General features: G+C 41.9%; 1 protein-coding gene across 1 annotated transcript in view; it reads left to right on the forward strand.

Moving 5' to 3' along the window:
* Positions 1–3,086: 3,086 nt before the first annotated feature.
* The window catches only part of ARL6IP5 (ADP ribosylation factor like GTPase 6 interacting protein 5), a gene marked incomplete at its 5' end in the record, with an annotated part of 28,265 nt that continues 18,588 nt past the window's right edge, over positions 3,087–12,763 (forward strand). The window contains 1 exon segment of the mRNA NM_001048073.1: positions 3,087–3,266. Coding sequence (NP_001041538.1) covers positions 3,091–3,266 — 176 coding nt within the window.

Here is a 12,763-nt window from a genome sequence, read left to right on the forward strand (position 1 = left end):
TTCATGTCTTTATTTTTAAACCTCTCGAGAGTTTTCAACAAATTAATTTTAAAAAGACTTGAACAGGAGTTTCCGTTGTGTCTCAGTGGTAACTAACCCGACTAGTAACCATGAGGATGTGGGTTCGATCCCTGGCCTCGCTCGGTGGGCTAAGGATCTAGCATTGCCGAGAGCTGTGGTGTAGGTCGAAGACATGGCTTGGATCCCAAGTTTCTGGGGCTATGGCCTAGGCTGGAAGCTGCAGCTCTGATTTGACCCTTAGCATGGGAACTTCCATATGGAGTGGGTGTGTCCCTAAAAAGCAAAACAAAAACAAAAACAAAAAAAAAAAGGAAAAAAGACATGAACAAATGTTTACTGAATATCAGTTATGATCAATGACTAATCATATTATTATTAATATGACAGCTTAGTATCATGCAGTCAGGAGCAACTGGAAGGTAGAAGTTTGTGGTCACAGCGTCTAATGCTCACTGATCTCTCTAACAGGTGTGGAAGCCTACTGAGGCTCCCATACAGTCTTGATCAAGGTCATTTACTCAGCTTGCCCACAGTGCTACTTCCTGGATTTCTTAAGCCCCAGGGAATTCTTCCACACCATCTGTTTCTGCAATTGAGCACCAAGGCCTGGCACACCTCTATCTAGTATTTTGTATTTAAGTTTAGGTTTCTACTGCATTGCAAGATTCTTGAAGGCATAGCAACACTGCCTTCTTTTCACCTTTTTCACCTGGAAAGGATTCAAAATATCTGTTGACATCAATCTTTTTTCTTTTCTTCTTCTTCTTCTTTTTTTTTTTTTTTTTTTTTTTGCTTGACTACAACCACAGCAATAAAATTACAAAAAGCTAGAGAAAGTTCAATGAATGTTCACTATAGCACCATAGAAAATAACTCAGGTTAAAGCACTACAATACCATACAGATGAGTCATGTCCTGTAGTAATAAAAGTAACAATAATATCTAACTGTAAGCCATTACTATACACTAAGCTCCTCCCATTCACTGTTTTCTTTGTCTCCGTCTATATGGTGGAAGTTCCTATTTTACCCACTTTTCACATGAAGAAAGTGAGGCTGAAGGAGATTATGCAAATTCTCCAGTCACTCACCAGCAGTGAAGGAGCTAGGACTCTAATTTTGCTCTCTCTGACTTTAAACCTTCTGATCTTTCCAGGATCAAGAAAATATGATGGAGTTCTCATTGTGACTCAGCTGTTAAGAACCCAACATAGCGTCCATGAGGATGCAGGTTTGATCCCTGGCCTCAATCAATGGGTTAAGGATCCTGTGCTGCTGCAAGCTGAAGCTGCACGTAGGTCACAGATGCAGCTCCTCTTTGGTGTTGATGCAGTTGTGGCATAGGCTGGGAGCTATAGTTCCAGTTAGACCCCTAGCCTGGGAACTTCCATATGCTGCAGGTGTGGTCCATTGAACTAACGGAAAGAAAAGAAAGAAAGAAAGAAAGAAAGAAAGAAAGAAAGAAAGAGAAGAGAAGGATGGAAGGGACAGGAAGAGAGGGAGGGAGGGAAGAAAGAAGGGAGTTAGGGAAAATATGAGAGCTCAGGAACATTTTCACATTTCAAACTTTGTTCAGAAAGCATCAGCTATCATATGCCTTAGCACTGACTGAATTCAATTACCAAGCTTTCTTAAACACTGGTGGCAAGAGTAATTTCTTAGAATCATTGAAAGTTATTTAACTACCTTCTGAATCATCATCAAGGGAAATCAAACTATGTCTTCCACATGTTGTATTAGGTATTTTTTTTTTGCTTTCCAATTTTTTGAAAACTGGTAATCTGAGGAGAGTGAATTGAGTTTTGTTTGTCTCTTTGTTTTTGGCCACACCTTCTGCATATGGAAGTTCCCAGACCACGCCAGAGTAGTGACCTTAGCTGCTGCAGTGACAATGCCAGATCCTTAACCCACTGCACCACAAGGAAATTCCAATTTCAATTTTTTAAAAACAGCTCCACTTGCAGGTTTAGAGACTTTGTTATCTTAAAAACTAATATCTTAGAAATCTGCCTACCACACAATTAACCTACAATTAACCAAAATACTTATGCATTTTGGTAAAAGGAGGCTTACTGTATCAACCAGCTCCTTATTGGAAAGAAAAGAAAAAGATGACTCTTTGGAACCCCTAGAAGGAAATTTACAAGTAATACACCTCTTGGCAGTTTTTTGGGCAGGGATACAAAGCTATCACATTATCTATTAAGATACTATCCTCCCTTAGAATTGTCCCCAGATATTAGGATAATACTAAGATTTTCTGGAGTGGAATCCATGTTTCTGCCCAGAAAACACTGAATGCGGAACAATTAGTTCATTGCAGATCACTGTTTACTTTCAAATATAAACATGCTCAGCTCGGGTCTGAAGTGACCAGAGTGCCCACTTTCTCCAAACAGCACAGTAGTTGTATAATTTTGTCCCAAGAGAATAGAGGATGGAGAACAAAGAAGAGAAGTGAAAGAACAAACCAGCCCTATCGTTCTTCAGTCCCTCTTTCCCATTTTGCCGATCTGATTTCACTCATAGTGACTCACGGTGAGAAAGAAAACAGGAGAATTGCATTCGGATGTGCAAGAGTTAGTAACCACTTAATTTTCAAAACCAGCTCATCCTCCAGTAACACTATAGTTGTTCCACTCCATTTCACTTAGATGGGCATACGAACAGCTGCAAAAATTGTCCCTAAAGTCCAGAACACTTTCCTCGTTTTGACACTCAAAAGGGGTATTTTTAAAGGAGGCTGCATTCGAACTGCTAGGGAAGGAGTTGCCACTTCGCTTCAGACAGAGGACTTCCGCTGGTTTCTTTCTGTCCTTTCATCTCTGTTTTGCACTTGGTCTTTCTCTGGGCCTCAGTTTTCCTGTAACCAACCTCTTAGAGCCAATCAAGAAGTAAAGAAGAGAAGAAACGCCCGCCCGCTCTCACTTTTCTTCCTTCCACTGCCTACTAACCACAAAGCCGACTGCGCCAGGGCCGCTGTCATCTTTCACCTAGCTCAGCTGATCGGTTGCCGCCGCCGCCGCTGCCAGATTCCAGAAGCAAAGAACCACAAGCTGGTAAGATAGACATGGACGTGAATATCGCTCCGCTCCGCGCCTGGGACGATTTCTTCCCGGGCTCTGATCGCTTCGCCCGGCCAGACTTTAGGGACATTTCCAAATGGAACAACCGCGTGGTGAGCAACCTGCTCTATTATCAGACCAACTATCTGGTGGTGGCTGCCATGATGATTTCCGTCGTGGGGTAAGTGGGGTCCCCCTCCTGGGCACTGATCGGGGTCAGCACCGAGTGGGCTCTGGGTGGAAGATCCCAGGATATAGAATCGCTCTCCACGCCCAGCGCCTGCCCGGGTAACTGCAAGAGGCCAAACCAGTGGAAACTAGTTCGCAGGGCGAGGCCGCAGCAATCAAGAAGTCCCCTGTTCTTTTCCATCCTTCGGGCTGAAGTGTGATGGAGGTCCTAGGGGTGAAGAAATGTTGTCAACCTCGGACAAAAAAAAAATGACTTTCCCCCCGCCTGTGCCTAGATTACGCTCTTGTTGGTGGGTGGTATTTGTAGCCAGCCCTCCAGTCTTTTAAAAAGAAGAAAGAGGAAAGTGGTGTAACCTTATCCTGGGGCTGGCTGGGGCGGATGCCGCCCTGGAAGGAAGGCTTGAGGTGTCGTGGTGTGAATCCGGATTCTGCCTTCTGGGGTGTTAGTGTAAAAAGGGCATCAGAGAGGCGACCCGCTTGTTGGGTTTCTCTGCCTAGTGTCTGCCACATGGTACAGGAAAGCTGAGCTTGGGAGCAAAAGGGTGGGTGTTGCCTGGTGGCGCATCTCGCAGTATGGGATGAAGTCGGCCCTGACTCTGGAAACGGCGTCGTTTTGCTCTTTTTTCTTACAGGAGTTGCCAGGTTTGGTCACCTTATCTGCACACTTGATCTTAAAATGAACAGTGCCCTGTGTTATACACGATTTCACACACACACATGCACACACCTGAGCAGCTAGAAACCACTTTGTCTCCTAGTTCACCCTTTAAGAAATGCTTCACTCACTTTTGCAAGATGGGTGGTGATATTCTAGGTCTTGCTGATCCCATGCATCCGTAAAGAAAAAGCCACCTTCAGACTTTATGAAGGAACTCTCTTACCATTAAAAGAAGTATCAGACTTTTCTATTTGAAAGCAAACACAGAGGGAAAGAAAAAGCAAGCTGGCCTGGGAGAAAGGAAAAAAACCTAATCTTGATGGGTATGGGAAAGGGTGAATAGGGTGGTTTCTTAAGTTGCTTTGCTGTTCTTTGGCTTATTTATTGAGTCACTTTTCCGTGCCAAGCTCTGGCACACCAGGATCAATCAGACATGAATCCTGGCCAAAAAGCACATGACAGTTGTTGAGAAGCTGCTATAGGACCAAATATCTAGCACAGAGGAAAGAGAGAAAGAGTTCACAGTTTCTAGGTGTGGTTCAAAGGATTTGCCCCATGCAGAAGAGGACTCGCATTTGTGGGATTCTGGATACGATTACACAGATCCTCATGATGTGTTACTTAAGGAATTTCAAACTCAGAATGGCGTGGTGTGTGGAGGACATGGGTTCTGAATTATACTGCAGCCAAGTTAAAATTAGTTGGAGTAGGAGAGGCCCAAAGCAGCTGCCTTCTGAACTGTCCCCTAGCTTTATGCTTAAGGCTTATTTCCCTGAGCAATAAAACATTTAAGATAAAATCAATTGTAAATAGGATTGCATCTACTGTTTTGCTCTCTTTTTCTTTTCTCTTTCTTTGTAATGAAGCGAGCAAAAGCATCTTATCTAGTGATCTAGCTATAGGGTCTTTTTTTAAAGGGATCCCCCCCTCCCAAAAAAAACATGTAGAAATGGGCAAGATTTGATGCAGATTAATCAAATGAACAGGAATATATTGCTTTTCAAAGACATGTACTGCCCGGACCAAACACAAGCTCAGGCAGCCTTGCCTCCTTGATGGAATTCATTTTTCACTGTGAATGCCAGGGGCCGGCCCCTGTCTAAATATAGCTCTCTCATGGTGTCTTAGCCCACTGAACTCAAGCAGTTTGGGTGTTGGCCCTTCCTATTTTCTTTTTCAAATAGCAGGTGTTGATTGGCAGTGAAATTTTTGAAGGTAAAAGTGAAAAATAACCATTTTATTTTTTATTCATCTTATTTTTAAAATCTTAAAAAAGATTCATACGAGTGAGTTGTTTTGAAAATTCTATGTCAAGTGTAGAATTTCCTTTGTTCGGTAAAATCTGGTGTATGATCTTCAACTGTATTTTATGTGTCTCCAAACACACAGCCTTTAGTTCTTTCCAAATTGCTCTTTTCTTTCTTTATAATCTAATCATAATAAAAGCTAACACTGATTGAGTGTTCTGTGTGCCAGACACGGATAACTTCACAAATTCCCTCATACAAATTTAGCGAATTAAGTAGATTCCCTCATATAACCCAAGAAATTATTATTTTATGGCTATTGCTATTATTTTTGTCATTATTGTTAAGGCTGAGGCTCAGAGAGATTGCATGACCTGCTCAAAGTCACAGATCCAGGGTTGTGCTCTTAACTATTATGCTGTCTTCCTATGAATCATGAGGTTTAGAGTACTAGTATCTTAAAGCTGGAAGAAACCAAATATCTTCAGGGTCAGGGAGCCTTAGTTGATTATGGGTCCATTCCTCATTCTAAAGAAAACTCTCCTCTTTTGGTGATGTCAGTAGATGAGAGTGTTGGAACAGTGCTGGAGGCTGTTTGTCTGAATCGTCTTCCGGCTTCTGATGGTTTCTCTTGGTATCTTGGTAGAGTGTGTGGGAAAATGAGGCCTGGGTGTTTCCTGAAGCAAGGACTGTTTTTGAAGGGTCTTCTTCAATGGTTCTGTCCCCTTCTGGACAGGAGGGGCCACGAGGTCATTGGTGGAGGGCTCCAGCCTCAACTCTGAAGGCTCCTAGTTGAAAAGTGTCTGGGGTGAGGGTGGAATCTGCTCTTAGAACAGGAAGGGAGGAAGAAGGGAAGGGAGGGAGAAGACCAAGTGGATATCATCTAGTTCCAAAATACCCAAAAGAGATGCCCAGATGAGATGGAGTTTAAGAGGGATTCAGATAGATTTAATCTGCATGTGAGGACCTGCTCACGCAGGACCTGGAATCCTTGGTTAGAGGTTGGTCTTAATCCTACAAGCATGGCCTCCCAGGCACACAACTTCCACTCATTAGATCTACTCTGCCTTTTAGGTTAACTTTTAAGTCTCTTAGCTAAGAGCCCTTGTTGGGGACAGTTGTCATATCTTCTAACTCTTCACAAGGTATATGATAGTGGTTGTTTAGGTACCAGAGCCCAGTTATATCAATTTTAACTAACCAACTGCTAGCCATGTGACCTTGGGTAGGTCCCTTGAAACACCCTGTGTCTTAGCTTCCTTATTTGTAAAATGAGACTAATTATAGTACCTGTGTCATAGGTCTTCTGTGACGATTATCTGAGTTAATATTGGCAAGTTGCTTAGAAGACTGTCTGGCTCCTACTTTTGGCATCACAAAATTTATTTCAGAATTTTCATTATTTTTATCATTGTTGATGCCATCATAGACTCACTGAGAAACATAGATAGCATCTTTACCCCAGAAGCTCCATCTACCCAAACACCAGTTCCCAATTTACTCATCTACTCCTGCTTATGAGGGCTCAGCTTTGGTACCATCTCTTTGAGGACATAGTCTCCCTTGTCCTTCACTCCCCACATCTGTGTCTATATCCTGCCTGGTACATACCCCACAAGCCTTTAAGTTGTTTGTTCACTTGTCTCCACTCTGTGCTATAGACTCCTTGAGGCCAGAGACCGTGGGTGTTTTTTGTGACTATTATTTTTTTCTTTTTCTTGTTGTTGTGCCTAGCATTATTTTTATTCTCTGTATCCTTGAGGCCTACAATAGAGCAGATGCTTAGCTGGTGAATGCAGAGAGGAAATACATGAATGTAAGGTTCCAACATGATCACAGGGGCATCATTTAACTTCCTGAATGGAATAAATTATCTTGAAGCACATAGCAGCATGCTAGCACAAAAGAGCAACAGGCTCCTGGATACCAGTTAGAATCTGGATTTATTGCTGACTGTGCTTGCTACATATTGCTTAGGAGTACTATGGCATAAATTATAATTTTTTAAAAATTCAGATTCTGCTAATTTCTATTGCCCTTGCCAATTTGGTAAAATACCCTTCTAAAGAGTTTCTTCCCCCTTCCAGGCACTGCTGACATTTTAGATTGTAGATTCTTGGTTGTAGGAGGCTGCCCTGTATACTGGAGAATGTCTAACACTGTCCCTGCTCTCTACTATGTGAAGACTGGTAGATTAATTTTTATTTGTTTTATTCATAAATCATAATTTGGAGAAAGAAGCACCCTCCCTTTCAGTTGTGACAATCAGCAATACATTGCCAAATGTCCCCTGGGGTTCAAAATCATCCCTGATGTAGAATCACTGCTCTCTTGCCAAGATCGTGATAATTTCTCAATATCATCTTTACTAAATGCACGTTGCTTTATCACGAGTTATAAAAACAGAGTTCTTGGCAATGACAGAGCAAAGCAGTTTGACCTTAGCTCCTGGCTCCTGACTTTTCAAACCTAGAAATGGAGTGGATTTGAAGCTTTGTACAGCTTTGATCATTATCCTTAATTTATTAAATTTGTTATGCTATCATTCTTTTTTTTACTCTGCCTAGAAGACAACTGGTTCCGCAGACTCCATCTTTTATTTTTTGATAGACTTCTTGCATTTGCTTTTATTGGCTTTCTGTCCAAAAGTTCATGCTCTGGAGTTATACTGCTGTAGAATAGGAATTAAAAGACTACATGAACATAAAACACTCTTAGACCTAGTAAATGATAACACTTAAATGTTAGCTGCTGTTATTATATTAAATCATAGGTTATAGGCATATTTAAAATTCTTGCAACTTGTATATTTTCTTGAGCAGAAGTATTAGATGATTATTTTAGTAATTTTAGTTACAATTTAGTAATTTTGTCATAATTTCAACTTGTGTTTCTTATAATACTTGTCTTCCCTGGGAGACTTGAGTTTCCTTTTGAAATGCAGATATCACTTCAGAAGAGATCCAATGACTTAAAAAAGCATAAATAACAAGCTGAGGATTGTGTTTTTTGCTGAACATGACTTTGGGTCCATTAAATCAAGAAAGGAACAATGCCTAAGATAGAAGGGGACATGACTTACCTTCTCTATCCTTGACAAGATATGTGTCAGGACTAGATATTATATCACGTATAGCAACAGACATCTCTGCCTCTATTTTCAAAGTCAAAAGCAAAGGCAACAGCGAATTGCACTTACAATACAGATACCAAGCATATGATACACTCTAGCCTTGCACAGGAATTTCTGTGTGCTTAACGGAACTCCAAAAGATTTGAGCTAGAGAAATCTGCCCAAAGCGTGGGCCATGGAACTGCAGCATCTTTCACCCTGGGAAAGTTTTAGAAAGGCAGAATCTCAGGCTTGTTCCCAGACCTGTGGGGTCAGAATATGCATTTTAACAGCACTCCTAGATGAGTCACAGGTGCATAAAAATTTTAAGAAGCCCTGATCTTAAGAAGCACCGATCAAGTGTGGTTCAAAGGAAACACTAAGAACATTGAAATAACTATACCTATAAGCCCAGGTGTTACCTTTGGGGATTCTTCATATGCATTTCTTGGCTGGGTCCAGGCATCTGTATTTTTTTTAACTCCCCAAGTGATTCTGATATACACCCCTATGTTGAAGATGAGAAGTACTGATTCCATCCAACCCCCCAACTTTCACATATGTAAAGGCCTGAGATCACATGGCTCGTTGGAACCAAACTTGCTTATTAGGACCCAAAGTCACGTTCAGCAAAGAACACAATCCTCAGCTTGTTATTCATGCTTTTTTAAAGTCATTCAATCTCTTCTGAAGTGATGTCTGCATCTCAAAAGGAAACTCAAGTCTCCTCAGGAAGCAATGTATTATAAGAATAGTAGCTTCGGAGTTCCCGTCGTGGCTCAGTGGTTAACGAATCCGACTAGGAACCCTGAGAGTGCAGGTTTGATCCTTGGCCTTGTTCAGTGGGCTAAGGATCCGGCGTTGCCGTGAGCTGTGGTGTAGGTCGCAGACTTGGCTCGGATCCCGAGTTGCTGTGGCTCTGGTGTAGGCTAGCAGCTACAGCTCCGATTAGACCCCTAGCCTGGGAACCTCCATATGCCGCAGGAGCAGCCCAAGAAATGGCAAAAAGACAAAAAAAAAAAAAAAAATAGTAGCTTGTTTTATTTTTTGAAGTAAAACACGTTGTTCTTTAAGCCATTACAAATATTCTAACTCACCAAATTCAGCACAATACCTGACTTACAACATTTGTATCATTATTATCTTCCTCTTACAAATTCCTCCCTGCCCTCAGAACTCATAATTTCCCATGTGACAGAAACCACACACAGATTTTGCAAACATACACATGCCTCTGCTATGGATCCAGCCAGAAAGACACTTTTATTCTCAATTGTGTCCACTGTGCCTATCAGTGCCTCTCTTTTAAGGCAATATAATGTAGGTGCTGAGTGAATGAACTCCTATTTTCTTAGCTGAAGTACCTCATCTCCACATGGTCTGTGGTGGTGTTACCACTGGGCAGAAACTAAAGTTACCACTTTGTGCTTGCAGTTGCTTGAGATAGTAAAGGAATTTCTGAAAGGCTGGTAATCTTACCTGAAAAGAGCATTATTGTAATCTTTTCAAAATGAGTGTGGTTCCATAATATGTTCCAGGCCGGTAGCTTCCTGCATCTGATTTTAAGAAATGGTCAGATGGTTTGTACCTTTTAATGCAACAAGAAAAAAAAACCAAGTTTCCAGATGGTAGAGGGAGAAATGAATCAGAGTGCTCTCAGACGCTCTGGGTGGGAATGTAGTAAAACATCTGCAGGTGGAATTAATTGTGATCTGTTTATGCTGAAACCTAGTAAAAAATGTTTCTTAGGTTCAGCAGCTTCCATGCCAATTCTACCATATTATTCTTATTTGTGTTGCTTCATTTGTTCACTCCATAAAAAGTATGAAGCACTTAACCAGCTTCTCAGGCACTGTGCTGGTAGATGCAGTGGAGAAGAAGTCAGCTGTGGTTCCTGCCTTCATCATGTTGAGAGTCTAGAGAGGCACCAAGAGGTTGCTGAATACATAATGATTTTTATACGAGTACACCAAGTACACGGAAAATGTACCTATAACATACATCATTTTCAACTTGACTTACCTGATCTCCCCTGTATGTTAGATTCCACATCCCCAAACTCTCAGGTGTTGGGAATGGCAGAAGCATTGAGTATGTGAATGGGGACAGGGTTATTAAATTGAATCATCCTCACCTGCAGCTCAGATGGCTTCTATTCCATTGAACAAATGTTTACTGAGTACCTGCTGTGTGCCAGATACTGTCGACACCCTGAGGACACCAGTGAGAGTACAAGTCCACCCAACCTTCCCAAATCCTCCCATAATTCATCTCTTCCTGCCCTCCCTGTACTTTTATTTGCCCTGAAGGCAGTGCACATGGCATGCTGGCAAGTCTTTCACTAGCAGGTTGTGTGTTTCTTCTGAGTACAGAACTTTAAGAGGTCTATCAACACTCAATAAGATTTTCGGGAGATTCCTGAGGGTACTGTCACTGCTGTGCCTTGGGTTCGATCCCTGGCCCAAGAACTTCCACATGCCACTGGTGTGGCCAAAAAAAGGAAAGGAAAAAAAAAAACCCCACTCAATAAGGTTTTAATCTCAAAATTCTTCACCTAGTAAGAATTGTCTTTTGTTAAATCATTTTCTGACATTGTGTATGTATGTAACCTTGTCCTTCTTGGCTTATCCTCTCACACACACTTAAAAAAAATTCCTTGCCACTGTCAGCCTAGGGCTGCTAGTTGCTATCCCCTTCCCCTATGTAAGGATTTACAGTGATTCTGGGGAAATGTGCAAATAAGTAAGCATATTTTGGTTTCTTATTACTCCTTTCTTAGAGGGCAAAAGCTCTCAATCAGTTTACTAGGGGGCAGAGACTGTACAGGAAATGTAATTCTAAAAGATGAACTTGACCTGTCCACTTAATACCAAATTGAGCAATACCCTTGGAAATTTTCGGACAAATGAGTCACTTGAGTTTCAGAATACTTACTTTTAACATCCGCCTCTGTCTCACATAATGAGCTTGGCTTCCTTTTGCAGGAAACCCTTTTATGCATATGATCTTAAGCAAAACCTGCATGCGGGCTGCCTCTCCTTTCTGCAAGCATTTACCACGAATGGATAGGCTTTCCTGGTCTTTTCTCTCACAGAGCATGTGTATGTGGCAACACCTCAATGGCAGAAAGCCCATCTGAGGTGGAAAACTGGGGTTTGATTCCCGCATCTACTAACCTGCTTTGTATCCCATCAGTCAAGTCCTCTTTGTCTCCAGGAAACGAAGGGCATGCAGAAATTAGGTATTAGTGGGAGGGAAACAGACAGGAACTGCTTGTAGGAAGGGAGTTTATGTGTCACCAGGTTCATTAGCATTTGTCCAAACCCCTGTTCTCTTGCCCCAGCGCTGGAAGAACTTGCCATGTGACAACAATTTAATTAACTCCATGAAATGCATTCAGAAAGTGCAGTTTGAAAACAAATATCTTTCCACTTGAGTTCTAAAGCATCCTCTTCATGAGTTCCTAATTGTTGAAGGCAGTGAGGGTTCATTATCCCATCCTGTCTTTACTTTTTTTTTGCTTTTTAGGGCGACACCTGTGGCATATGGAAGTTCCTAGGCTAGGGGTTGAATTGGAGCTGCAGCTGCCAGCTTATGCCACAGCCACAGCATCTCTGGGATCTAAGCCATAATGGTGACCTACACCACAGCTCAAGGCAACGCCAGATCCTTAACCCAATGAGCAAGGCCAGGGATCGAACCTGAGTCCTCATGGATATTGATTGGATTCATTACCCCTGAGCCACGATGGGAACTCCTCTCTACCTTTAGAAATTTGCCACAATAAAAAGGTTAAAAAGTATTTGTTTTTTTTGTTTGTTTGTTTTTTGGTCTTTTGTCTTTTTAGGGCCATACCCACAGCATATGGATGTTCCCAAGTTAGGGGTTGAATCAGAGCTGTAGCTGCTGGCCTAATGCCAAAGCAGTGTGGGATCCGAGCCATGTCTGTGACCTACACTACAGCTCATGGGAATGCTTAACCTACTGAGCGAGGCCAGGGATCGAACACATGTCTTCATGGATTCTAGTTGGGTTTGTTAACCACTGAGCCATAATGGGAACTCCTCTCTACCTTTAGAAATTTGCCACAGTAAAAAGGTTAAAAAGGATTTGTTGCAGTCAAATTGGTCCTCTTGTATGGTGACTCTTTGTAGCTCCATTACTATGGGAGGTTGTGAGACTTATGGCCTCTGAGCCAGGTCCAGCCAGTTGTTTATTAAAACTAAAACCAGTTCTTAGCTTGATAAATACAAAAGAAAACATGGAGGTTCATAAGGTCTGTCTTACGGTGGAACTTTTAATCTGCCCACTGCTGCCAAGATGGTGGATCATTTGGATGTGTTTAATTTGATGGCACCAATACACAGGGTGCAATAAGCATGCCGTCCACAGCAAGTATGCAATCAAACCATGGACCTCCCTGATTCCATTGGTTAGGAACATCTCAAGGTTTGGTGACCCTGACCTTTCTG

This window comes from Sus scrofa, chromosome 13, assembly GCF_054392235.1.
Source record: "Sus scrofa isolate SSC_HxYL_T2T_F1_AM1 chromosome 13, Sscrofa_HxYL_maternal_Yorkshire_Landrace_v2.0, whole genome shotgun sequence".
NCBI lineage: Eukaryota > Metazoa > Chordata > Mammalia > Artiodactyla > Suidae > Sus > Sus scrofa.